This window comes from Bos javanicus, chromosome 7 (assembly GCF_032452875.1).
Source record: "Bos javanicus breed banteng chromosome 7, ARS-OSU_banteng_1.0, whole genome shotgun sequence".
Lineage (NCBI taxonomy): Eukaryota > Metazoa > Chordata > Mammalia > Artiodactyla > Bovidae > Bos > Bos javanicus.
Genome location: NC_083874.1, coordinates 18,923,917 through 18,947,198, shown reverse-complemented (window position 1 = coordinate 18,947,198; position 23,282 = coordinate 18,923,917). Strand labels below are relative to the sequence as shown.

Here is a 23,282-nt window from a genome sequence, read left to right as displayed (position 1 = left end):
CATGGCATGAGGGCTCTTAGTTGACCCATGTGGGATCTAGTTCCCTGACTAGGGATCAAACCTGAACCCCCGGTGTTGAAAGCACAGAGTTTTAGCCACTGGACCACCAAGGAAGTCGCAGACTTTTTCATAGTAGCCCAAAGATGGAAACAAATGCCCACCAGTGGATGAATGGAGGAAAAAAAAGTGAAATACATGGGCGATGGAATATTTTTCAGCCTTTTTTAAAAAGAGGGCGATGGGGATGAAAGGAATGGGGAATTGATGGTTAATGGGGACAGACAGAGTTTTAGTTTGGGAAGGTGGCAAAGCTCTGGATGGTGGGGATGGTTCCGCAATAACATGAATGTGCTTAGTGCCACTGAACTGTACATGTGAAAATGATGAGGGGACTTCCCTGGTGGTCCAGCAGCTAAAACTCCATGCTCCCAATTAAGGGGCCCAGGTTCCATACCTGGTCTGGGAACTAGATCCCACATGCCACAACTAAGAGCTCGAATACTGCAACTGAAGATCCCTCATGCCACAGTGAAGACTCGGCACAACCAAATAAATAAATACATTTTTTAAAAAAAGTAAAATAAAAATGGTGAAGATTGGTAAAACTACAGGATGAAATGCAAAGTCTAGTGACCCAGCACTGTGATGCTACAATTTACTGCAAAACAATCTGGGAAAGAGGAAACGAGCAAATATGGCCCAAATCAACACCTACAGGCTGGAGGTGCATGATTTGTTGTATCATTCTTCCAAGCCTTTTCCATAGGAATTGGAGCTTCTCCAAGTAAAAAGCCTAAGTCCGTAGAAGGAGGACCAGGAAGTGAGGTGGCCATTAGTCCAGTGACTTGGAGGTCACTGAGACCTGATTGGTGAGCTATTGGAGTTGGAGAAGACCATGGAAGGGAAATAAATCCTAAAACTCATAACTGACATCCAGCCAGCACTTGCTGTGTTCTAGAAGTTCTCCTAAAGGAGCGCATGTACTGGTCCTTTTAATCTTCTCCAAACTCTAGGGGTGAACACTATTGTTCCTCCCATTTTACAGATGGGGAAACTGAGGCCGAGAGAAGTCCCTTGTCCCAAATAGAATGAAGTAAGCATAGTGTGGGCTTCCCAGTTGGCACTAGTGGTAAGTAACCTGACTGCCAGTGCAAGAGACATGAGATATGGATTCGATCCTTGGGTTGGGAAGATCCCCTGTAGCAGGGAATGGCAACCGACTCCAATATTCTTGCCTGGAGAATCCACATGGACAGCGGAGACTGGTGGGCTACAGTCCATGGGGTTGCAAAAAATTGGACCCAACTGAAGTGACTTAGCACACAGACATGCAAGGATAATACAGTGAGATGGGAAAGAATCTGAGCCCCTGTCCCCCAATTCACTGGCACCCTCCTCTAGTCTGATGAAACCCCAGCTGTGAAGGGCACTCACCAACTATCTTATGATCCATCTCTGGCATTCTTAAAACGCTTTGTCCCACCATCCAGAATGAGTGGAGTCCCGAAGACTGTTATTATATATTAACAACCACTTGTTATATATTTAACTACCACTTGGGGATTGGCACAGTGCAGGGGGCCCTGAGGAGGACTCTGCTGTGGTACCCCCACCTTAATTTCCCCCACACATGGGATGAAGCTGGGCAAAGGCCTTTGCAGTGGTCAGGACCAGACGGAGGAAGAGACTGCAATGGGGGAACCCAGTGGAGGGCAAGAGGCATGACTGGAAGGCTTCCTACAGGAAGCATTGCCTCTGCAGCTTTGAAGAACACAGTCTTTCTGGACCTAGTTCTGGGGACGTGGGGATGGCCCAGACCTGGCCTTCAGAGCCTCAAGGATGCTCAGGTCAGGGCCAAGGACACGAAGGCAAGCAAGATCATCCCACTCATCCCTAAAATAAGCCTTTTTGAATTTGGGGGAAACCAGCAGCTGGAGGACGCCACCCCAGACTTGGATCCCTTTATCCAATGCAAAGGGTAGATCACATACCCAAATCAGCAGGGTAGATCAGTAGATCACATCCCCATCCTGACCCAGCAGTGACCCCCCTCCAGGGAGCCAGGACTGCCACTCAAGCTCTTTTGGAGACTGCTTATGAAGTGCCTCAAGGGACTTCCCTAGTAGTCCAGTGGCTAAGACTCCACGCTCCCAATGCAGGGCTTCCGGGTTCAGTCCCTAGTCGGGGAACTAGATCCTACACGCTGTAAATTAAGAGTTCACATGCTGCAACTGGGACCTGGAGCAGCCAAACAAGTAAATTTTTTTTTTAAAGTATATGAAAGTGAGAGCTCTCTCCCATGAAAAAAATTTGCAAAGACAAAATCAGAAAAGAACGAAATCTGTGCATTCTATCTGCACTGCCGCTCCTCAAAAGAGTTAGATCTAAAACAGCATCTCCGAATGAGTTGCCGCAGGCCAGCCATTCAAGTGTCTAAGCCTCCGGTCTGCTGACCGAGGGCCTGCGGCAAGGGTGGGGCAGATGTGGGTATTTCCTAGCCTGTGGGCACTCCGAGAGAAATGTTTCAGAGTCCTTAGCCCAGAAAAAGCAGTCTGGCCCATTCCTTCATTCCTGACTGCGCGGGACATGGCCTGTGCTTTGGGGACCTGACAGAGCAGTGCTTGTGCTCAGTCACTAAGTCATCTCCGACTCTAGCGAGCCCATGGACTGCAGCCCGGCAGGCTCCTCTGTCCACGGGATTTCCCAGGCAAGAATACTGGAGTGAGTGACCATTTCCTCCTCCAAGGGGCTCTCCCTGACCCAGGGATCGAACCTGATTCTTAGGTCTCTGGAGGGTTCTTTACCACTAGCGCCATCAGACGTTTAAAGATTTTTCATGGCCTGATTTGTGTGCGGTGTCTTTTAGTTGCTTGGGGAATCCCATCCCAGATGAAATTCAGGATGCTCAGTTAAACTGGCATATCAGATACACGACGAGTGATTCACGAATGATTTTTAAAAAGCATCAGGAGACCCCAAATATGGTGGGGAATATACTTATGCTAAAACAATTATTCTTCTGAAATTCAAGTTTAATTAACCCAGATGTCCTGGATTTTTATTCTCAGGAAGAACAGAGTGAGGGACCAGGTTAGGAGTCGCGAGACCCAGGTGCAGGTGGCCCAGGCGAAGGGCGGGAGCCAGGTGGAGGCAGAGGGGAGAGAAATAGGGGGTCCCGGGGGCAGGTTGGAGAAGTGCCTCTGTGGTTTGCTGATGGATGTGATGTGGGTGGATGAACCTAGAAGACTTGGGCTTTTACCCTGAGTGATGTGGGGGAGCCCCAGGGGAGCAGCTGCGAGGAGAGGAGGGATGTGACATGGGTAAGAGGCTCACAGACCCAATCTGTGGACTCAGCAACCATCTGTCCCCAGGCATGGCCCCAGCCTGGGTCTCTGTCCCGTGGCACTGCTGACTTTTGGAGCCGGGTCATTCGCTATGGGCCTCCGTGGTGGCTCAGATGGTAAAGAATCTGCCTGCAAACCTGGGGAGACCCAGGTTTGATCCCTGGGTTGGGAAGATCCTCTGGAGAAGGGAAAGGCAATCCACTCCAGTATTCTTACCTGGAAGATTCCATGGGCAGAGAGCCTGGCGGGCTACAGTTCATGGGATTGCAAAGAGTTGGACACGACTGAGCGACTACACACATCCTCCATGGGGGGCTGTCCTGGGCACTGTGGAGCAGCATCCCTGGCCCCCACCCAATGGATGCCAGGAGCATACGCTGCTCCTTCCAGTCGGGACAACCAATACAACCAGACTTTGCCAATATCCTCTGGAGGGCAGGGTCACTCCCACTAGGGGATCCCTCATCTAGGTAGTGTAAGAGTAAGCAAGGAGATGGGCCTGGGGTGCTAACCGGGGCAAATCCTGGAAGGTTCTGTCAGGCTGGAAGGCTTTGGCCTCTCCTGTCATTTACAGATCTTTCTTGGGATGGGAGAAGTGGATGCCTGCATGGCTGGAGCTTGGTGAGGTTTGGGTCACATGCTGCCCACAGGCAGACTCATCCAAAGGCCATTTGTGCGAGGTGAAGGAAAGATCTACCTTAGAGTCTGATAAAACTTTTAATATTTAGACGTTTGGGCATTTAATTCTGTTGATCTGGGCTCACGGGTAACGCTGCCCTGGTCCGGCAGCCTGCAGCAGTCTGGTTTGAGTCCACGGGGTTGCTGGTGATAATGATGGGCACCTTGGCCTTGACGCTGGTCAGGGTCCAGGGCAGGTGGACGGTGCTGACCAGCTCGTACTGGGTGTTCATGATCTCACTGTCCTGTGAGCCACTACCGCTCACGGACAGCACGGGCGGGAGGTGGAAAGTGCTGACAATCTTGGTGGTGTTGAAGGCCGTGATGTGCGTGTTGGCCTCCTGCCTGAGCAGCTCACTGCTATCCACCCTGGAGCGGCGCTCCGCATTGGGCGTGAAGCCCTCGTAGTGCACGTGGGCATACAGGGCGAAGATGACCGTCTTAATGCACTTGCTGGTCTGGTTGTTGATTTCGGTGGTGAAAATGACCCTCTCCCCCGGCGTGAAGGTATTCTTTTCCATCTGGATCTGCAGGCAGATGGTGCCCTGGCTGCAGCAGTTGTAAGACACCTTCTTCTCAGCCTCCACGAACAGAGGGTTCTAGAAGTGGGAGTGGGGAGGGACAACTGTGAGGAATTGAGGCCACAAGGTCTGTTTGCTCACTTAACAGTCCACCTGGTCTTGAGTCTTTGGGACTCTCCAAAGCCCTTTGAACCCTCCTACATTGATGGTGGAAATGTTAACTGGTGCAGCCACTATGGGAAAACAGTATGGAGGTGCCTTAGAAAACTAAAAATAGAATATGAACTAGCAATCCCACTCCTGGGACTCTAGCGGGACAAAACTCTAATTCAGAAAGATACATGTGTCTCTACGTTCATAGCAACAATGTTTACAACAGCCAAGACATGGAAACAACCTAAATGTCCATGGATCGATGAATGGACAAAGAAGATGTGGAACATATACACAGTGGAATATTACTCAGCCACAAAAAAGGATGAAATAAAGGCCATTTGCAGCGACAAGTAGGCAATTAGAGATTACCATACTGAGCAAAGCAAGTCAGAAAGAGGAAGACAAATACCAAGTGATGTCACTTATATGTGGAGTCTAAAATACAGCACAAAAAAAAAAAAAAGAAAAAAAATACAGCACAAGTGAACCTATCTACAAAGCAGAAAGAGACTCATAGACTGTGGCTGCCAAGCGGGAGGGGGAGGAGTGGATTGGGAGTTTGAGGTTGGTAGATAAAAGCTATTAAATTTAGAGTAGATAAACAACAAGGTCCTAATGTATAGAACGGGCAATATATTCAATATCCTGTGATAAACCATAATGGAAAAGAATATTTAAAGAAAGAATGTATGTATGTGTATGGACTTCCCTGGTGGCTCAGTGGTAAAGAATTCCCCTGCCGATGGAGGGGATAGGGTTTTGATCCCTGGGTCAGGAAGGTCCCCTGGAGAAGGAAATGTCAACCCACTCCAGTATCGTTGCCAGGGAAACAGTCCATGGGGTAGCAAAGAGATGGACACGACTTAATGACTAACCAACAACAGTATGTGTGTATAACTGAGTCACTTTGCTGTACAGCGGAAATTGGCACACAGTTGTAAATCAACTATACTATACTTCAATTTAGAAACATAAACAATCAAAGCCCTTTTCCATTCTGAGTGACAATGTCCTTGTCTGTAACATAAACCTAAGAAATTCATAAGACCTTGGTTTTATCTCTACATCCATAACTCACTTGCTGTGTGACGTTGAACCAGTGCCTTGACTTCTCTGAACCCTAGTTTTTTGGAAGACAGGGAATGTCTTACAGTCAATAGCCCAAGACCTAGGGCTTACTCAAGTAGTTCAGACTTAAGGAAAAAATATTATGGGCTCTGTATCATGAAAACTGTAGAACTGAAATTATGTAACATGTTTAAATAAAAACTTCAAAATGCTGTCTGTATCAACTGGTTAGCTGCTGGATTGCAAATAAATTCATATATACATTATATTTAATGTGTGGCTTGAGTAACATTTTACTCTTTTTTAGGGCTTCCCTGGTGGCTCAGATGGTAAAGAATCCACCTACAAGAGACCCAGGTTCAATCCTTGGGTTGGGAAGATCCCGTGGAGGAGGAGACGGCAACTCACTCCAGTACTCTTGCCTGGAGAATTCTATGGACAGAGGAGCCTGGTGGGCTACAGTTCATGGGGTCGAAAAGAGTGGAACATGACTGAGCAGATGAACACTTTGGGTAACACTTTACTTTTTATGAGTGGATACTACTTAAAAAGATTTGAGGGAATTCCCTGGCAGTCCAATGGCTAGGACTCAGGGCTTTTACTGCCAGGGCCCAGGTTCTATCCCTGGTCAGGGAACTAAGATCTTGCAAGCCTTGCAGTGTAACAAAAATTTTTTTTACTTAAAAATAAGTAAAATTAAAAAGATCTGATGCGATGTGGGGTGTGCTTACAATGAGTTACTCTCCAGTTTTGCTGGCTTCCCGTGTCTTCTTCTAGACGAAATCGATACTTTTACAAATATGTGTGTATGGATGTGTGTTTGTGTGTCTGTGTGGCATTTGTTATTCTCATGCAGATGTTTGCATTGTTTAGAAATACATTTATTTGTGGTTGAATTATACAGTAGTGTTTTACATATTTGAATGCTTTGTATAAATTAATCCTCATATGTTTTCCAGCAACTTGCCTTCCTATCCTAACATTCTGTGTTTTGAAAGGCATTCATGTTGGCGGCTGTCATTCTGATTCATTCATTTTCACAACGGCAACGAAGTGTGTTGCAAAATAGCTTATTCACCCATCCCCCCTCCACGATGGACATTTATATTGTTGTTATGTCTTTGATATCATAAAAGAGCTAGAAGGAGCATGGTGAAGACACTTCTTGGGCTTACATACCAGGAAGAGTTGCTCTGTGCTGTGCTTAGCTGCTCACGCGTGTTCGACTCTTGGCAACCCCTTGGACTGCAGCCTGGAAGGCTCCTCTGTCCATGGGATTCTCCAGGCAGGAATACTGGAGTGGGTCGCCATGCCCTCCTCAAGGGGATCTTCTAAAACCAGGGATCGAACTCAGATCTTCCACATTGCAGGTGGATTCTTTACCGTCTGAGCCACCAGGGAAGCCCAAGAATACTTGAGAAGGTAGCCTATCCCTTCTCCAGGGAATCTCCCTGACCCAGGAGTTGAGATGAGATACAGATGGCCAATAGGCACAGGAAAAAATGCTCAATGCTGCTGATCATCAGAAATGCAAATCACAGTCCCAGTCAGATAGCACTTCACACCCGTCAGAATGGCCACCATCAAAAAGTCTACAAATAGCAGACATTGATGGGGATGTGGAGAAAAGGAGCCCTCTGTACATTGTTGGTGGGAATGTAAATTGGTGCAGCCACTATAGAGAACAGTATGGAGGTTCCTCAAAAAACTAACAACAGAGCTACCAGATGATCCAGTCACTCCACTCCTGGGTATATATCCAGAGAAAACAAAAACTCCCCTGGTGGTGCAATGGTTGAGATTCTATGCTTTCACTGCAGGGGATGCGGCTTCGATCCCTGGCCAGGGAACTACCGTCTCACACAGCGCATGGTGCAGCTGAAAAAAATGTTGATTGGACCCTCTGAACTGATTTTTTTGTTATTTCTAATCTACTTATGCTATGCTATCGTTTTGTTTTATATAAAACAAAAATGTTGTAAGCCATCAAATTAATTTTTTTCTGCTACATTCTATCCTATTTTACTTATTTAATACTATTATTTTCCGTCCTACACATTGATTTTATAAAAACAAAGTTTGTTGCAACCCAGCAAATTTTATATTTTCCTACCTCTTCTATTCTGTTCTTTAATTTTAAAAAATAAATGGCAGCCTAACAAATGGATTTTTTCTGACATTTTCTATTCTACTTATTTTATTCTCTGTATTGTTTTCTTTTTTAATATTTTTTTAATTAGAGGACAACTGCTTTACAATATTGTGATGGTTTTTGCCATACATCAACATGAATCGGCATTAGCTGTACATATGTCCCCCTTCTCTTGAACTCTGGTCCCACCTCCTTCCCCCTCTCACCCCTCTGGGTTGTCACAGAGCCCTGGCTTTGGGTTCCCTGCCTCATACATTAAACCTCACAACGGCTATCTATTTTCCATATGGTAATGTATTTTGGAAGAGGGTGTTTGCTATGACCAGTGCGTTCTCTTGGCAAAATCTATTAGCCTTTGCCCTGCGAAAGAGTCGGACACGACTGAGTGGCTGAACTGAACTGAACTGAATGTATTTTGTGAGTTGCAAACGTTGTTAATATAAAATAGGAAAATAGTATCCTTTAGTACTGTTTTCAGAAAACAACATTTGCAACCTACAAAGTTGATATTTTTAAAAAAACATTTTTTTATTTTGGGCTTGCCTGCTCTTTCATTTTGTAGAAATATGCCTTGCAACTTGCTAAATGGATTTCATACCCCACTAAAGGATCATGACCGAAGGACCGTGTTCTAGATCCAATACCCTTTGTCTCAGAGACCTTAGGCTGACCCCTGACCCCTTCAGCCTCACCTCCTGCCCTCTGCCTCTGGCCCCTGCCTATCTTCAGACTTCCCATGCTTTTGCTCCTCTTGGAAGGCTAATTGCAGGCCATTTCATTCTAAGCTCCTCTAGTCTTATTCGAAAATTCGTTGCATGCGTTAGGACCCTACAGGTGTGAAAGGACTGGCTGCCCTAACTCAAGACTAAGCCAGCAGTTCTGTCCTGGTCCTGAAGGAGGTGCCAAGAGACATCAGTGGTGGCCAAGGGGAGATTCCCATGCCAGGCCAAGTGGGGTGGCCCAAGAGCCCAGAATTCCAAGAATGTTAGGTTACTAACTCAACATTGATCTTCCGTACCTGGCAGTTTTTCCCGATCTCCCTCTTTCTTTGGCATATGTGAAACTTTGGGAGGATTCTTTCATTCAAGCAGTATGATTTTATCAACTTGGTGCCAAGTTCAAGGAAAACCCACAGCAGTGAAGACCAGTCCAGTCCCTACTCTGATTGGAAAGATGGATATAAACATGGTACACTTTTTTTTTTAATGGTACCTTTTTTAAGTTCTTTTTTTTTTAATGTGGACCATTTTTAGAGGTTTATTGAATTTGTTACAGTATCTCTTCTGTTTTATGTTTTTTTTTTTTTTTTTCCTGGCTGCAAGATATGTGGGATCTTAGCTTCCCGACCAGGGATCGAACCTGCACCCCCTGCTTTGGAAGGCGAAGTCTCAACCGCCAGACCGCCAGGGAAGTCCTTTAATGGTAGGTTTCTGATTAAGATAAGTTATGAGGCTATGGCAAGGGGCTAAGGTAAAGGGAGACTCCCTCAGACTTGGTTAGGAGAGAGATGTCTTGGGGATAAGTGCTGTACTCAACGGGACTGCTTGTTGCAAGACAATGGGTCATGTCTTTCAAAATTCTAAAGGTACACAGGGTGTAGAAAAATCGAAACCCTTGTACATGGCTGGTGGGAATGTAAAATGAAGCGGCCACTGTGGAAAAGAGTCTGATTGCTCCTCAGAAGGTAAGATGTAGAATTACCATCTGCCCCAGCAATTCCACTCCTAGATGGCTACCTGAGAGAAATGAAAATACATCCACGTAAACACGTGGACACCTATGTTAGCAGCAGCATGGTCCCTAATAGCCAAGACATGGAAACAACCCGATGTCCATCAAGTGATGAAGAGATATATAAAAGGTGGTGCATCCATGCCACAGAAAGACGATTCACCCTTAAAAAGGAAGAAAGCACTGACACACACACTACAATGTGGATGAACTTTTAAAAAGAAATTAAAAAAAAAATTTTTTTTTCAGCTGCACCCCATGGCAGTTGGGACTTTAGTTCCCTGACCAGGGATTTAACCCATACCCCCTGCATTGGAAGGTAGAATCGTAACCACTGGACCCCCAGGGAAGTCCCTGGATGAACCTTGAAAACACTATGTTCAAATAAGCCAGATACAAAAAGGCCACATAGTGTCTGATTCCATTTATTAAAACAGGAAGTGTCCAGAACAGACAAATCCCCGGAGACAGAGAGTGAATGTAGTGGTGGCTGAGGGAGGGGAAAGGGAGGTTTGAGGGGAACAGGTAAGGGATGCAAGACTTCTTTGGTTGGTGTTCAGTCCCTCAGTCGTGTCTGACTTTTTGCAACGCCATAGACTGCTGCACACCAGGCTTCCCTGTCCTTCACTATCTTCCAGATCTTGCTCAAACCCATGTCCACTGAGTCGGTGATGCCATCCAACCATCTCAGCCTCTATCGACCCTTTCTCCTCCTGCCTTCAATCTTTCCCAGCATCAGGGTCTTTTCCAAAGAATCAGCTCTTCGCATCAGGTGGCCCAAGTATTGGAGCTTCAGCTTCAACATCAGTCCTTCCAATGAATATTCAGGGTTGGTTTCCTTTAGGATTGACTGGTTTGATCTCCTTGCTGTCCAAGAGACTCTCGAGTCTTCTGCAGCACCACAGTTTGGAAGCATCAGTTCTTCAGCGCTCAGCCTTCTTTTTATGGTGGGGGAGGGGAGGCATTAAAGTGTTCTAACACGGACAGTGGTGATGGCTGTACAATTCTGTGAATGCATGAAAAGCCATGGATTTGGACACTTCAAAGGTAAGAATAATAAGGTATGTGAATTGTATCTCAATCAAGATGTTAAAAAAAAGTGGAAGAAAAATTTTGCTTCCCTCCCCCCCGACCCCCGCCGCCTCCCCTCCCAGGAGGCAGCCAGCAGCGGTCTGTTGCCAGTTTCTCTGGTCTCTGGAAAGAGACAGTTTGTTACACCTGCAAGGAAGTTCTGTGCATTTCTTATTTTTACCACCAACGGTGCAGGTTAGACACGCTGTTCTGAACTTTGCTTTCTGTGTCCAGCCCAGTAAGGAGGAGGTGCTGATACCGAGAGCTGCCTCATTCTTTTGTCTCTGGCTGTGTCTTGCTCTCTCTCTCTCTTTGCTCTATCTATAGAGTTGACCTTTGACAGTGAACTGTTACTTTAATTCCCTTTGCAACAAACATTTAAGTGGTTACCAGTTGCTGGCCTCCCAGGCAATGCATGGAAAGGTCTATCACACAAATGAAATGACAGTGGTAGGAGAATTTTCTAGAAGGGAAATGAAATGGCTGGGGCAAAGTGCGTGTTCCTTTTTCGTTTGGATAGATATGGCTAAATTGCCTTCTGTGGGGGTTGTGGCAGTTCGTCTGGCCATCATCGAAGCAGGTGACTGAAGATGTAGTTTCCGAGAAGGATCTAAAGGAGGAAGGGGAGGGGTTGGAAGGTCCTATCGCAGGGTTTGGGGCAGCGGGCACACAACATGCAAAGGACCTGGGGCAGGAAGGTGTTGGAGGAACAGCGAGGAGGCCCGCGTGGCTGGAGCAGAGTGAGAGGGGGAGAGAGGGAGGACGGGGAGGGCCGGGAGAGGACGGGGCAGGTCGTGCAGGGCCTTGTGAGCCAGGGGGAGGTCATGGGCTCTTACTCTGAGGGAGGTGGGAGCCCTGGAAGACAGAGGAGGGTCATCACCTGGTTCCTTTCAGCTGGTCTGAGAAGGACAGACTGTGGGGGTCAGGTCTCTGCCCCTGCTTGGACCAGAGTAGTAGTAGCCTCTGCCCTGGTCCACCAGCTCCTGCCCTCACCCTGCCCTCTCCAATCCGATTAAAACAGTAAGAAATGCAAAAAAAAGCAAAATGGCTGTCTGGGGAGGCCTTACAAATAGCTGTGAAAAGAAGAGAAGCAAAAAGCAAAGGAGAAAAGGAATGAAATAAGCATCTGAATGCGGAGTTCCAAAGAATAGCAAGAAGAGATAAGAAAGCCTTCCTCAGCGATCAGTGCAAAGAAATAGAGGAAAACGACAGAATGGGAAAGACTAGAGATCTCTTCAAGAAAATTAGAGACACCAAAGGAACATCTCATGCAAAGATGGGCTCGATAAAGCACAGAAATGGTATGGACCTAACAGAGGGAGAAGATATTAAGAAGAGGTGGCAAGAATACACAGAAGAACTGTACAAAAAAGATCTTCATGACCAAGATAATCACGATGGTGTGATCACTCACCTAGAGCCAGACATCCTGGAATGTGAAGTCAAGTGGGCCTTAGAAAGCATCACTATGAACAAAGCTAGTGGAGGTGATGGAATTCCAGTTGAGCTATTCCAAATCCTGAAAGATGATGCTGTGAAAGTGCTGCACTCAATATGCCAGCAAATTTGGAAAACTCAGCAGTGGCACAGGACTGGAAAAGGTCAGTTTCCATTCCAATCCCAAAGAAAGGCAATGCCAAAGAATGCTCAAACTACCACACAATTGCACTCATCTCACACGCTAGTAAAGTAATGCTCAAAATTCTCAAGCCAGTCTTCAGCAATATGTGAACTGCGAACTTACAGATGTTCAAGCTGGTTTTAGAAAAGGCAGAGGAACCAGAAATCAAATTGCCAACATCAGGTGGATCATCGAAAAAGCAAGAGAGTTCCAGAAAAACATCTATTTCTGCTTTATTGACTATGCCAAAGCCTTTGACTGTGTGGATCACAATCAACTGTGGAAAATTCTGAAAGAGATGGGAATACCAGACCACCTGACCTGCCTCTTGAGAAACCTATATGCAGGTCAGGAAGCAACAGTTAGAACTGGACATGGAACAACAGACTGATTCCAAATAGGGAAAGGAGTACGTCAAGGCTGTATATTGTCACCCTGCTTATTTAACTTATATGCAGAGTATGTCATGAGAAATGCTGGGCTGGAAGAAGCACAAGCTGTAATCAAGATTGCTGGAAGAAATATCAATAACCTCAGATATGCAGATGACACCACTCTTATGGCAGAAAGTGAAGAGGAACTAAAAAGCCTCTCAATGAAAGTGAAAGAGGAGAGTGAAAAAGTTGGCTTAAAGCTCAACATTCAGAAAACGAAGATCATGGCATCCGGTCCCATCACTTCATGGCAAATAGATAGGGAAACAGTGTCAGACTTTATTTTTGTGGGCTCCAAAATCACTGTAAATGGTGATTGCAGCCATGAAATTAAAAGATGCTTACTCCTTGGAAGGAAAGTTATGACCAACCTAGATAGCATATTAAAAAGCAGAGACATTACTTTGCCAACGAAGGTCCATCATAGTCAAGGCTATGGTTTTTCCTGTGGTCATGTATGGATGTGAGAGTTGGACCGTGAAGAAGGCTGAGCGCCGAAGAATTGATGGTTTTGAACTGTGGTGTTGGAGAAGACTCTTGAGAGTCCCTTGGACTGCAAGGAGATCCAACCAGTCCATTCTGAAGGAGATCAGCCCTGGGATTTCTTTGGAAGGAATGATGCTAAAGCTGAAACTCCAGTACTTTGGCCACCTCATGCGAAGAGTTGACTCATTGGAAAAGACCCTGATGCTGGGAGGGATTGGGGGCAGGAGGAGAAGGGGACGACAGAGGATGAGATGGCTGGATGGCATCACTGACTTGATGGACATGAGTTTGAGTGAACTCCGGGAGTTGGTGATGGACAGGGAGGCCTGGCATGCTGCAATTCATGGGGTCGCAAAGAGTCGGACACGACTGAGTGACTGAACTGAACTGAGTAGTTGAAAAAACACAATATTTTCATAGTCTCAAAATGTATCTGCAATAACTCCCTTTGTTGCTGTAGTAGCGATTTGGGCTCTTCCCATGCACCAGGAGTCCTCTATGTGTACTCATCGTGCTGGGTGCTTCATGACCCTCACGATCAAGGAAAGTGTTGTTTTCATTATACCCATCATACAGATCAGGATAATCGAGGTTCTAGGAGGTGCTGTTAATTGCCCAAGGGCATTTGCTAATGAAGCATCCAGCAGCAGAGACCTCAATCCAGGTCTGGCCCCACACCAGCATTTTGCTCCAATTTCTCTTTTGTGCACCCTGCACTCTAGATTAGCTCTCAAGGGAGGGCCAGAGTCTGGTCAAGGTCACCCAGAAAGCAGGTGGCCAAACTGGCCTTGAGCTCAGATCTGCTCACCTCTGATCCACCCCTCTAAGCATCTACCTGCCCTGGAATCCTCCTCCTCTGAGGTTGGCCAGAGTAGAGATGATTGCCTACTACACAGGTAAGACTACACCTGGGACTTCTCTGGTGGGCCAGTGGTTAAGACTCTGTGCTTCCAATGCAGGGGGCTGGGGTTCAATCCCTGGTTGGGGAACTAAGATCCCACCAAGATACCTCAAGTTCAGAAAAAAACAAAACATAAAACAGAAACAGTATTATAACAAATTCAATAAAGAATTTTTAAATGGTCTACATAAAAAAAAAAAAATCTTAAAAATAAAAGGACCGATGGGGCATAAATATTTTGAGGCTTCCCTGGACACCAGTGCCGAGCACCATTCCAGGCCCTGAAGCTGCAGGAAGTTCACTGGCTGCTCCTCCTGAGACCTAGGGGACAGGCACCCTCTCTGTGTCCAAGTGACAGATGAGGAAATAGCACAGAGAGGCCACATCACTTGCAGAGGGTTACACAGCAGGTAGGTGGGGACACTGGGATTTTAACTTAGACCTTGAGAGCTAAAATGCCGGCACTCTCAGCCATCATGCTCTGATGACAAAGGAGCCCCCAGGGAGGTGAAATGACTTTGGCCAACGGAACTCCACCCTCCTTCACTTCCGCCTCTGCACCTGGCCTCTGGAAGCCATACAGAAAACTCCTCGGCTCAGGTGACCTTCCTTCCCTGGTTGGAGGGCACCCCTTGCTGTGTTCCTTGGTGGGGAGAGGGTACCATATCCATTATCCGTTCCCAGAGAGTCACTGAGCACCTGGGACAGTCAGTCAGGGGGTCAGAGCGGGGCATCGGCTCACTCTTAACCTACCTACCCTGGGGTCAAGGACATTCAGGGGCCAGGTCGTTCTCTGTGAGGGGCACTGTGGGGTGTTGAGCAGCTTCCCTGGCCCCCACCCCCTTGATGGCACTCATCCCCCTCCCCAGTTGCAATAACCACACATGTCATCAGACATCATTGCTCAGTGTCCCCTGCAGCAACAGAATCACCTCGGTTGAGAGCCACTGGCTTAGTCCTGCCCTGGTTTCTAATTCCCCTTTCTGCAAAACTCCTGAGCTGGAGGAATGGGCAACACCTTCCCTTCTTTTTCCGGGTTGGGGCCTTCCCTATCTCCTGGCTGCTCCTGCCCCATCCCCTACCTCTGGGGAACTTTGAGGCCAAGCCCTACCCCTGCTCCCCCTTGCTCCCCTCTTACCTGCAATGATTTTTCTGAGTGGAAAATCGAGGAAGTGCCTTGAACCATCAAGTATATTTTCTTCTTGGCTAGAATGTGCTCCCGACCCATGCAGGAGGCCTGCACGAAGTAAAAGATGTTGCCGATTTTGCTGGTGAAGGTGGAAGGGAGCCTGGGAGGTAAGTTGAAATGGAAATCAAAGGTGTGGCTGCCTGCACTTAACCAATTATCTGAAAGCAAAACACACCAATGCCATCAGAAGGTTCTAGAATCTCCCCCCCACCCTTCTCTTTATTGTTTTGGCAGTTAGCTTTTTCTGGATCTGGCCTCTCTGTCCCTGAGCTAGCTCTTGAGTTTTAGGGATCGAAAAAGCCAAGGCTCATAAATATTAGACCTCAGTTGGGCTGGAGATGGAAGCTCTGGGTGAGTGGTGGTCACCCCAAACTACCCACTGGGACTTGCTCACCACTGCTCTGGGCCTGGGAAACTGGAGGTCTGGCCTGCAGGTTCAATCACACATTTATTCAACAAACACATCTTGGGGCCCGAGGCAGGCAAATGTCCCTGCCCTGGCAGAGGCTGGCCTTCACTGCACAGCATACAGCAGATTGACTGAGTGATGATGGTGGACCAGGGAGGGACTCATACCGCCCTCTCATCTCTGTGACCTCCCTGGTTTATTTTTTCTTACATTTCCCCCAAACCCTCTTATGAGGGTGTCTTCCCAGTCTGACGGCAACCCCAGGGATGCCAGGGACCTTTTCTGTTTTCTTTGCTGCTGCATCCCTGGTACCTGGCATGGTTGTTGTGCACAGTAGGTGCTTAATACATGTTTGTTTGTGGAGTAAATGAATTGAGGCTGATGCTCCTGAGGGGAAACGATGCTTCCCTTGGAAATGGAGAAGGGTGTTACCCGATGCTGTGGGGGTTGAGGAGCTGAAGAACTGTTTTGGTTGAAAGAACTAACAGCTATTCAGCACTTACTATATAACCCCTGCTATTCTGAGCCTGAGACATGCCATTAAATCATCAAGTCCTCAACACAATCTCAGGAGGCAGGACTTCTTTCTGTTCCCGTTTTCCAGGTGGGTTAACTGAGACAGAGAGAGGCAGCCTGATTGTTGAGTATTAAGGTCCAGCGGTATCTGGATGGGTTTCCCTGGTGGCTCAGATGGTAAAGAATCTGCCTGTAATGCGGGAGACCTGGTTTCGATCCCTGGGTCAGGAAGTCCCTGGAGAAGGGAATGGCTACCCACTCCAGTATTCTTGCCTTGGAAATCCCATGGACAGAGGAGCCTAGTGGGCTAAAGTCCATGGGATCACAAAGAGTTGGACAAGACTGAGCAACTAATGCACAAACAATATCTGGGTATCTGCAAGTCAGGGACCCCTTCCATCACTAGATCTGAGCTCCATAGTCTTTTGGTGACCTTCCCCAGCTACCCTATCTAAATTTTTTTTTTTAAATCTGAAATGAAACTTTGTTCAACCAAGCATTTGCCAAGCGTTCTGATTGACCGTGGACTACCCAGAAACACTCATTTTGGAAAGGACCTATAGTTCCCTGGCAGCCCAGGCTCCCTGAAGTCTGTCCAGACTTTAGATCTGAATCTGGCAGAGCTGGGGGCTCATCAGTGCTTCCCTCGAGGATCTCTCCTAATCCTCTCCCTCCTTTCTCTTTTCCTGTGATCACAGGAGCCGGGCCTCTGCCCATTTCTCATATCCCTGGGGGTTTGTTGATTGACTGACAGATGTGTTTATCTTCCAGACCCTCGTTCCTATTCTGGCTAACGTTGGCAGTCATACCAGTCCTTACCCTCCACTGGGAATGTCTTTGTCTTGTGCACGTAGTCAGCCTTGTTGTTGCAAATAACTTCTCGGCTATAATCGCGGGACGCCCCAGTTTCTTCATTCCACTCCACGTAACCTCTTCCCACGAGCTCCACCTTCACGATGGGGTCCACCAGGGTGCTGTTCAGAGTTAGGACCACCTGTCCTTCGATGATGCAGCCGGCCAGGTAGACTGCATCCTTGGGCAGCACTAATTCGATCGACTTCACCACAGACATGGGGGGTTGGGGTGACGGAGAAACATCCTTTCCCCTCCCCCATGTCACAGAGATCCTCGGCCGCAGTGAGGTCATCTGTCTGTGACATCAGCCAGCCAGGGTTCCGGGAAGGGGTTCCTAGTGGCCAGGATTGGTGGGGGCAAGGTTGTTGGGGGTGGGTGGCAGTTTGGGAATCCCAAATGCCTCACTGGCTGATGAAATGGTAGCTTGACCTCTTTTTTTCTAGGAAATAACAAACAAACAAGAAAACCACAAGATAGCAATATTCCTGGCAGACAGGGAGCACCTGTCATCTTGCCAGATGTCTGGGGCCTGGGTGGGAAGAATTCTCCCAGGCTCTCTGGTGAGACATGCATCATAAGCTTCATTTACAGGTGGAGAGGGGATGAGCCCAGGGGTATCTTCTGCCCCATCGGATGGCCCCCAGATGTGGCTTGTGCACCCTCCTCAGGGTTCACACATGGATGCTGGGTCCTATGAAGACAATCATTTTCACATTTTTTTTTTTGGCTACACTGTGCAGCTTGTGGGATCTTAGTTCCCTGGCCAGGGATTGAACCTGTGAGCTCAGCAGTGACAGTGTGGAGTCTTAACCACTGGACTGCAAGGAAAGTCCCAATCATTTTCTCTTTAATAGCTCTCTATTTCTATTAATGGTATTAGAAGGAAGATGATAGCGACAGCTAGGACATGGGATTTGCTGTGTCTTGGAGATGCTCAGAACGCTGTGGGCTCCACGTGATCATGGATACCATCACAAAGCACCATCTCCCCGCACAACTGATGGCTGTCTTTCCTCCTGCTTCTCCACTGCACAAGAAGTCCCTATAGGGTGGGACTTGGTTTGCTGGACCCAGGGCCTGGTGCAGACAAGGGAGGGCAATTAAAGTCTGTTCAATGACTTAATGATTGTCAAGTGCATATCAATTTGTAAAAGGGAAACTGAAGCCATTTGCACCCGCATGGTGCCTGATCTGCACGTGGACCTGTGTCTAAGTAGGAGGGACAGCAAAATAGAAGAAGCTATAGGAAGTGTCTGTTCTCCAGGCTCTGGCAGGCCTCATGACTATGTCATATCTTGCTGTATTTGATGTGATGTCTTTTGCGGACATCAACATTTTGCTTTTCCAACTGGTTGGTAAGCTTCTTTTAAAGATGCTTGGCATAGTTTCTTGTTCATGGTTGTTAATTAACCCAAGCAACCCCTCTGACTTTCTTGAAATGAGTAGAGAGATTGGATGGGGCCCCTCATCACCACTGCTCAAGGTCTTTTCTGCAGGGAAAACCAGACTCCTCTTTCTGTGTTGCTTAACTTCAGATATCCAAGGAGGCTGGACTGTGTGCCCTGCACCAAATGTACACAAGAAATATAGGGTCTATTTCTTTTTCAGCCATGCTGAATTTTGACAACAGCAGGCACAAAGAGAGGCTATGCTCTTGCCAGGAATGGGCTGGGTTCTGTCAGAGATGTTGTCAGTATGGAAGACCTCATCTGCCACACAAGGTTGGGGAGGCCTGGCTACCTGCTCACGTCTGCAACATGGTTGCCACAGAGCTGAAGGCTTAGTTCCGATAAACGCGATCAGTTATGTTGGTGAAGTCCTGAAGGTGAAGGAAAATTAATAGGAGCATCTCGACTTTGTGACTGGAGTGTATTCCTATGGCTGCTGTAACAAATGTCCACAAATTCCATGCTTTCAAACAAGACAACTGAGTTCTCTTACAGTTCTGGAGGTCCGAAGCGTGAAATGGAGCTAAAGTCAAGGTGTTGGCAGGATTACGTTCTAGAATTCTAGGAAAGAATTTGTCCCTTGTCGTTTCCAGTTTCTAGAGGTTTCCCATATCCTTCGCCTTTTGCTTTCATCATTCCATCCTCTATTTCCATTCTCACTTCTCTGACTTGATCCTCTCGCCACTCTTTTTCATTTACTAGGACCCTAGGACACTAGGCCAGCCCAAATAATCTGGGATAATCTCCCCACCTGACAATCTTTAGTTTAATCCCATCTGCCAAGTCCCTTTTGCCATGGAAGGTATGATATTCACAGACCCCAGGGATTAAGATGTGGACGTCTTTGGGGGCCATTCATCTGTCTACCGCTGGGACAAATAAAAGCAGAAACACCAGAGCCAAGATAGAAGGAACTCTATGTGTGGCCAGAGAAACCTTGTGAAGACACACATTGGAGCTCATCTGTTTCCAGCTCACAGCCCTCCCACTCTATCCACCGCTCTCCAGAGAAAGACCAAAGTCCTCCTGGTGGCCTGTGAGGTCTTACATGACACCCCTGTGACCTCATCCGCCCTCCCTTTCACTGCATCTGCCCGGCTCTCTGTCCATCTCTAAGCCTTTTCCGGCCTCTGCATTTGCTCTTTCCGCCTCGATCCCTCTGTCCTCGGTTTCTCATCTCAGATCTCAGCTCAAATGTCATCTGCCCAGAGAGGCCCACCTCTCCACCTCAACCAGAGTGCCTCCTCTCCCCGCCCGTCCACATGGCTGCTGGTCACTCTCCAGTTCTTGTCCTGTCTTCATGGCACGTGTGGTATCTGAAATGATTTGCTTTATTGATTCATTTCTTGCTGGTCTCCCCAGATAAGAATTTAACCTCTCGGAGACCACCAACAGGGTGGGCCTTGCCCACTTTTGGGCCCCCAGCTCTGAACACCCTGTTCAGGCATTTTGTAGGTGCCCAGAATGGGTCACTGTGTGCCCGCCAGGACTGGTCAGAGCAGAGCAGGCAGGGCGGAGGGGGGAGGGCAGCCCTGCCCGCCTGGACAGCCAGGAGAAGGCGGGAAAACGAGGCGGGAAAAACCAGCAAACAAGCCCTGCGGGTGGGTAGGGTGGGGAGCGCTGGAGGGCCCTGGCGCAAGGAAACCGAGCTGGGGCGATCAGGCCTGTCATCGGGGTGCAGGTCTCCTGGGGGGATACCCCCAAATTCTCCTGCATAATTTAGACACCGATTCCGGTCTTCCTGTCCAACTGGTCAGTGAATGCCTGGTAAGAGGGGCTGAAGGAACAGACTTAGGAGGTCAGGGGTGTCTACCCTGGGGGTGATCCTTAGGTCTCATGGAGAGCACCCATGATGAGGGGGCCCAGGTCCCGCCACCGGCCCCGTTGCACGCTGGGCGAGCCCAGCAGAGCGCGCAGGGCTGGGCGGGGCCGTGGCCCGCTGGGCAGAGGTGGGGGGGTGGACAGAGGCGGGGGCGCCCCCCACCCCCTTTCTCGCTTCCCGCCACTGAGGCGGCCAATCACCAGGCAGGCGCCCGCCCCCGGCGCGGCCTCCTGTGGCCCCGCAACTCCCAAACGCCAAGTTTTCGCGGGAAAAAAATCAGAGCAGCTGGCAGCGCAGCGGGCAGTGGTGGCCGTCCGGGCGCTCGGGATCGCACGCACGTCTGCGCAGGGTCCTGGCCACACACGCGGCTCCTCTGCCATCCTCAGAAGGGCCAGCGCGCAAGCAGGCGAGTGGATCGTGAGCGGTCAGGCCGTTTGGGGTGCCAGCCCGGGCCAGGGCGCGGACGGGGGGAGGCGGGCCGGACTCGGCGCACCGGGCGCCTTGACTTTGCAAAACTTTCCGGGACGCTCTGCCAGCACGGGAGTACATTTCCCCCGCGCCAGGGCTACCCTACACGCGGTCTCCGGCTTTGCCCCCCACCCTGCCGGCCCTTAGAAGTCGCCCCGGAAGCCCAGGCTGTGGCAGGGGCTAGCGGAACATCCCAGGCGCCCCGCGGGGGTCGCGCCGGCTCGGTGGGGGAGGGCCCGGTGAGCCGCGGGGGAGGATGTCAGGCTCCGCGCCTGCGCGCGGGGCGCCCCGCGATTCAATTGTCGCGCCCGAGCCCGATTTCGCGCGCCCTTAGTTCCCCGGGCGCATCTGGGCCAATGAGGAGCGAGCGGGGCGGGGCGGCCGACCGTGGTGGAGCCAATCAGTGAGGCGGCTCAAGTGAAGGGGGCGGGACCTGGCGCGCGGGCCCTTTGGCCGTCCCGGCGGTGGGGGTGGGCGTGGGCTCGCTGGCGTGGCCCGCGCGGGCGAGCGAGAGAACAAGAGGGGCTACGGGGCCGTGCGTCTGGGTCCGGGAAACGCAGGCTGGAGCTCCGGGCGGCCGTGGGGCAGAAGTGAGTAGCGCTGCCCACGCAGGGGTGGCCGGGACGGGGCGGCCGGTTGCCATGGCCACAGCAGGGACCGCCGCGTCGCGCAAGCGCGCGCGCGCGCGCGGGGGTGGGGTGCGGTGGGGGTCCGCGGGCACCCGGAGTCCCGAGCTCCCGGGTCTCGAGTGGGTTCCTTCCCCTTCGGTCCTACTTAGTTGAGTTCCCTGGGACTTCGTAAGTTCCAACCCGAGCGGGACTTTTGGGTTTCCCTCTCGCGTCAGTGTTCATCCAGGGAATGAATGAATGAATGAATGAATGAATGAACGAACAAACAAACTCGGCCCGTTTGACTGTGTGCCCCTTTTCCTCTGAATCCTGGTGTTTTTTTTTCCCTCCTGTGAAAGGCAGGGTTCGTTGACTGAGTAGCCCAAGGTGCCTTTTACTCTCCCCTAATTTCCCGTCCCTCCTCAATCCTCCACCAGTGCAACTCATTAATGCATTATCTCTTAATTCAGGGCCTGGGGCCTGGGCCAGCTGTGGCACGCTATAGGGAATAAGGGGCTGGGAGGGCATTCCAAGAGTTACCTGGTGTCCACAGTCTGGACAATAGCAAGGATGACCCGAATATGGCATGGCCATGGTGGTGGTATTGACGGCAGAACTGACCAGGGGTCTCGCTCCCTTATCCTCGCAGCACCAGCAGGCACCATGTGGATCCAGGTTCGCACCATGGATGGGAAGGTAGCCCACACCGTGGACTCCTTGTCCAGGCTGACCAAGGTGGAGGAGCTGAGAAAGAAGATCCAGGAGCTATTCCACGTGGAGCCAGGCCTGCAGAGGCTTTTCTACCGGGGCAAGCAGGTAAACTCGCTCTGCAGGCTGCCCGCCTGCCTGCCCACCACCTTTGTTCTTGCCTCATCCAGGCAGGGCACACACACTCTTCCCCCCCCGCCCCCCGCCCCCCGCCCCCACCTCGTCCGGTCTGCTTCTCCACAGAAACCTCCAGTGCCTGAGCGAGGAACAAAGGCTCGACTCCTAGACTGACACTCCAGGCGGGCAGCCGGGCACTCGAATCTGTTTCGTTTGGAGGTCTTTTAAATTCCCAGCCCTCCCCTTTGTGGACGCTCCCCTCAAAATAATTTAGAAAAAAGAGGTTGGAGGTGGCCGCTGGAGGGCTGATGAATTTCAAGGAAGAGCCTGGAATCAATACTCAGACACCGGAAAGGAAGAGACCGGATTTTTCTTTGAAACACACACCAAAGGTCTATGGTCAGTCAGCACCTTACTATTTTCCGACCCCCATGGGGTTTTCTAGAAATTGGGATCAGCTTATTCAGAGTCAGAGACGGTGCTTGTTAATCAGGAATTTCCGCCACTCCTGGGCCTCCTCTCTGGCGGAGGCGGTGGGGCTGCCCCTGAACGGGGTTTGTGCTTTGCGTGGGCTCAGCTGGCCCTGTTTCCTTTCTTCGAGATTCCCCACCACAGCTCCCGTAGCCCTTGAAAATGCCCCCCACCCCTTGGCTTTATCAGCTGCCCACTTTGGAGACGCTTTCTCCAGTGACACCCCTGGGAGTTTTCATTCTTGTTGGTGTCTTCAGAGGGGACGGTAGGCCAGGCTGTATTCAGGTGTCGCTGAGTGGGAGAAGATGGTCCCACGGAAAGTGTCCTTCCTGTCTGCTGGGGCCACCCTGGAAGGCGAGTGGCCTGTAGGGACCTCGGCGACCTCGGTATAGAGACTACCCAGGATTAAAAGTGTTCCTTTGGGCTCTGACTTTGTTGTTGTCAGGTCTTAAACTGGGTGCTGCTGCCATCTGCTGTCTAAATTGAAAAATAGATGCTGTCCGCCTGG

The 23,282-nt window shown here is 49.5% G+C and overlaps 2 protein-coding genes and 1 long non-coding RNA gene across 6 annotated transcripts in view; 2 read left to right on the top strand and 1 right to left on the bottom strand.

Moving 5' to 3' along the window:
* Positions 1–4,042: 4,042 nt before the first annotated feature.
* ARRDC5 (arrestin domain containing 5) lies at positions 4,043–22,103 on the bottom strand. The gene is made up of 4 exons (XM_061422573.1): positions 22,019–22,103; positions 17,097–17,571; positions 15,302–15,510; positions 4,043–4,621 (listed from the first exon to the last, which is right to left on the bottom strand). The coding sequence occupies exons 2-4, from the start codon at positions 17,422–17,424 to the stop codon at positions 4,085–4,087; spliced, it is 1,074 nt and encodes a 357-aa protein (XP_061278557.1). The 5' UTR covers positions 17,425–17,571; positions 22,019–22,103; the 3' UTR covers positions 4,043–4,084.
* LOC133250841 (uncharacterized) lies at positions 17,604–18,255 on the top strand. Its single transcript, XR_009737435.1, has 2 exons — positions 17,604–17,692; positions 18,013–18,255. It is a non-coding gene; the product is annotated as an uncharacterized LOC133250841 (long non-coding RNA).
* Positions 20,605–23,282, top strand: part of UHRF1 (ubiquitin like with PHD and ring finger domains 1) — a 33,917-nt gene continuing 31,239 nt past the window's right edge. Inside the window, exons 1-2 of one of the 4 annotated variants that reach the window (XM_061422568.1) lie at positions 20,605–20,808; positions 22,128–22,294. In XM_061422568.1, coding sequence (XP_061278552.1) covers positions 22,142–22,294 — 153 coding nt within the window. In that variant the 5' untranslated portion in view covers positions 20,605–20,808; positions 22,128–22,141. Of the gene's footprint in view, positions 20,809–21,319; positions 21,461–21,607; positions 21,668–21,715; positions 22,295–23,282 lie in introns of those variants that run through there. The other 3 variants (XM_061422570.1, XM_061422571.1, XM_061422569.1) reach the window with 3 other exon arrangements.

Bases quoted from the DNA above. Each gene is read 5' to 3' on its own strand.
- ARRDC5 (XM_061422573.1), bottom strand. From the start codon at position 17,424: ATGACCTCACTGCGGCCGAGGATCTCTGTGACATGGGGGAGGGGAAAG. The intron at 15,511-17,096 runs GTAAGGACTGGT...TTTTGCTTTCAG, and splicing joins AAAGACATTCCCAGTGGAGG to ATAATTGGTTAAGTGCAGGC. The intron at 4,622-15,301 runs GTAAGAGGGGAG...TCCCACTTCTAG, and splicing joins ACTCAGAAAAATCATTGCAG to AACCCTCTGTTCGTGGAGGC.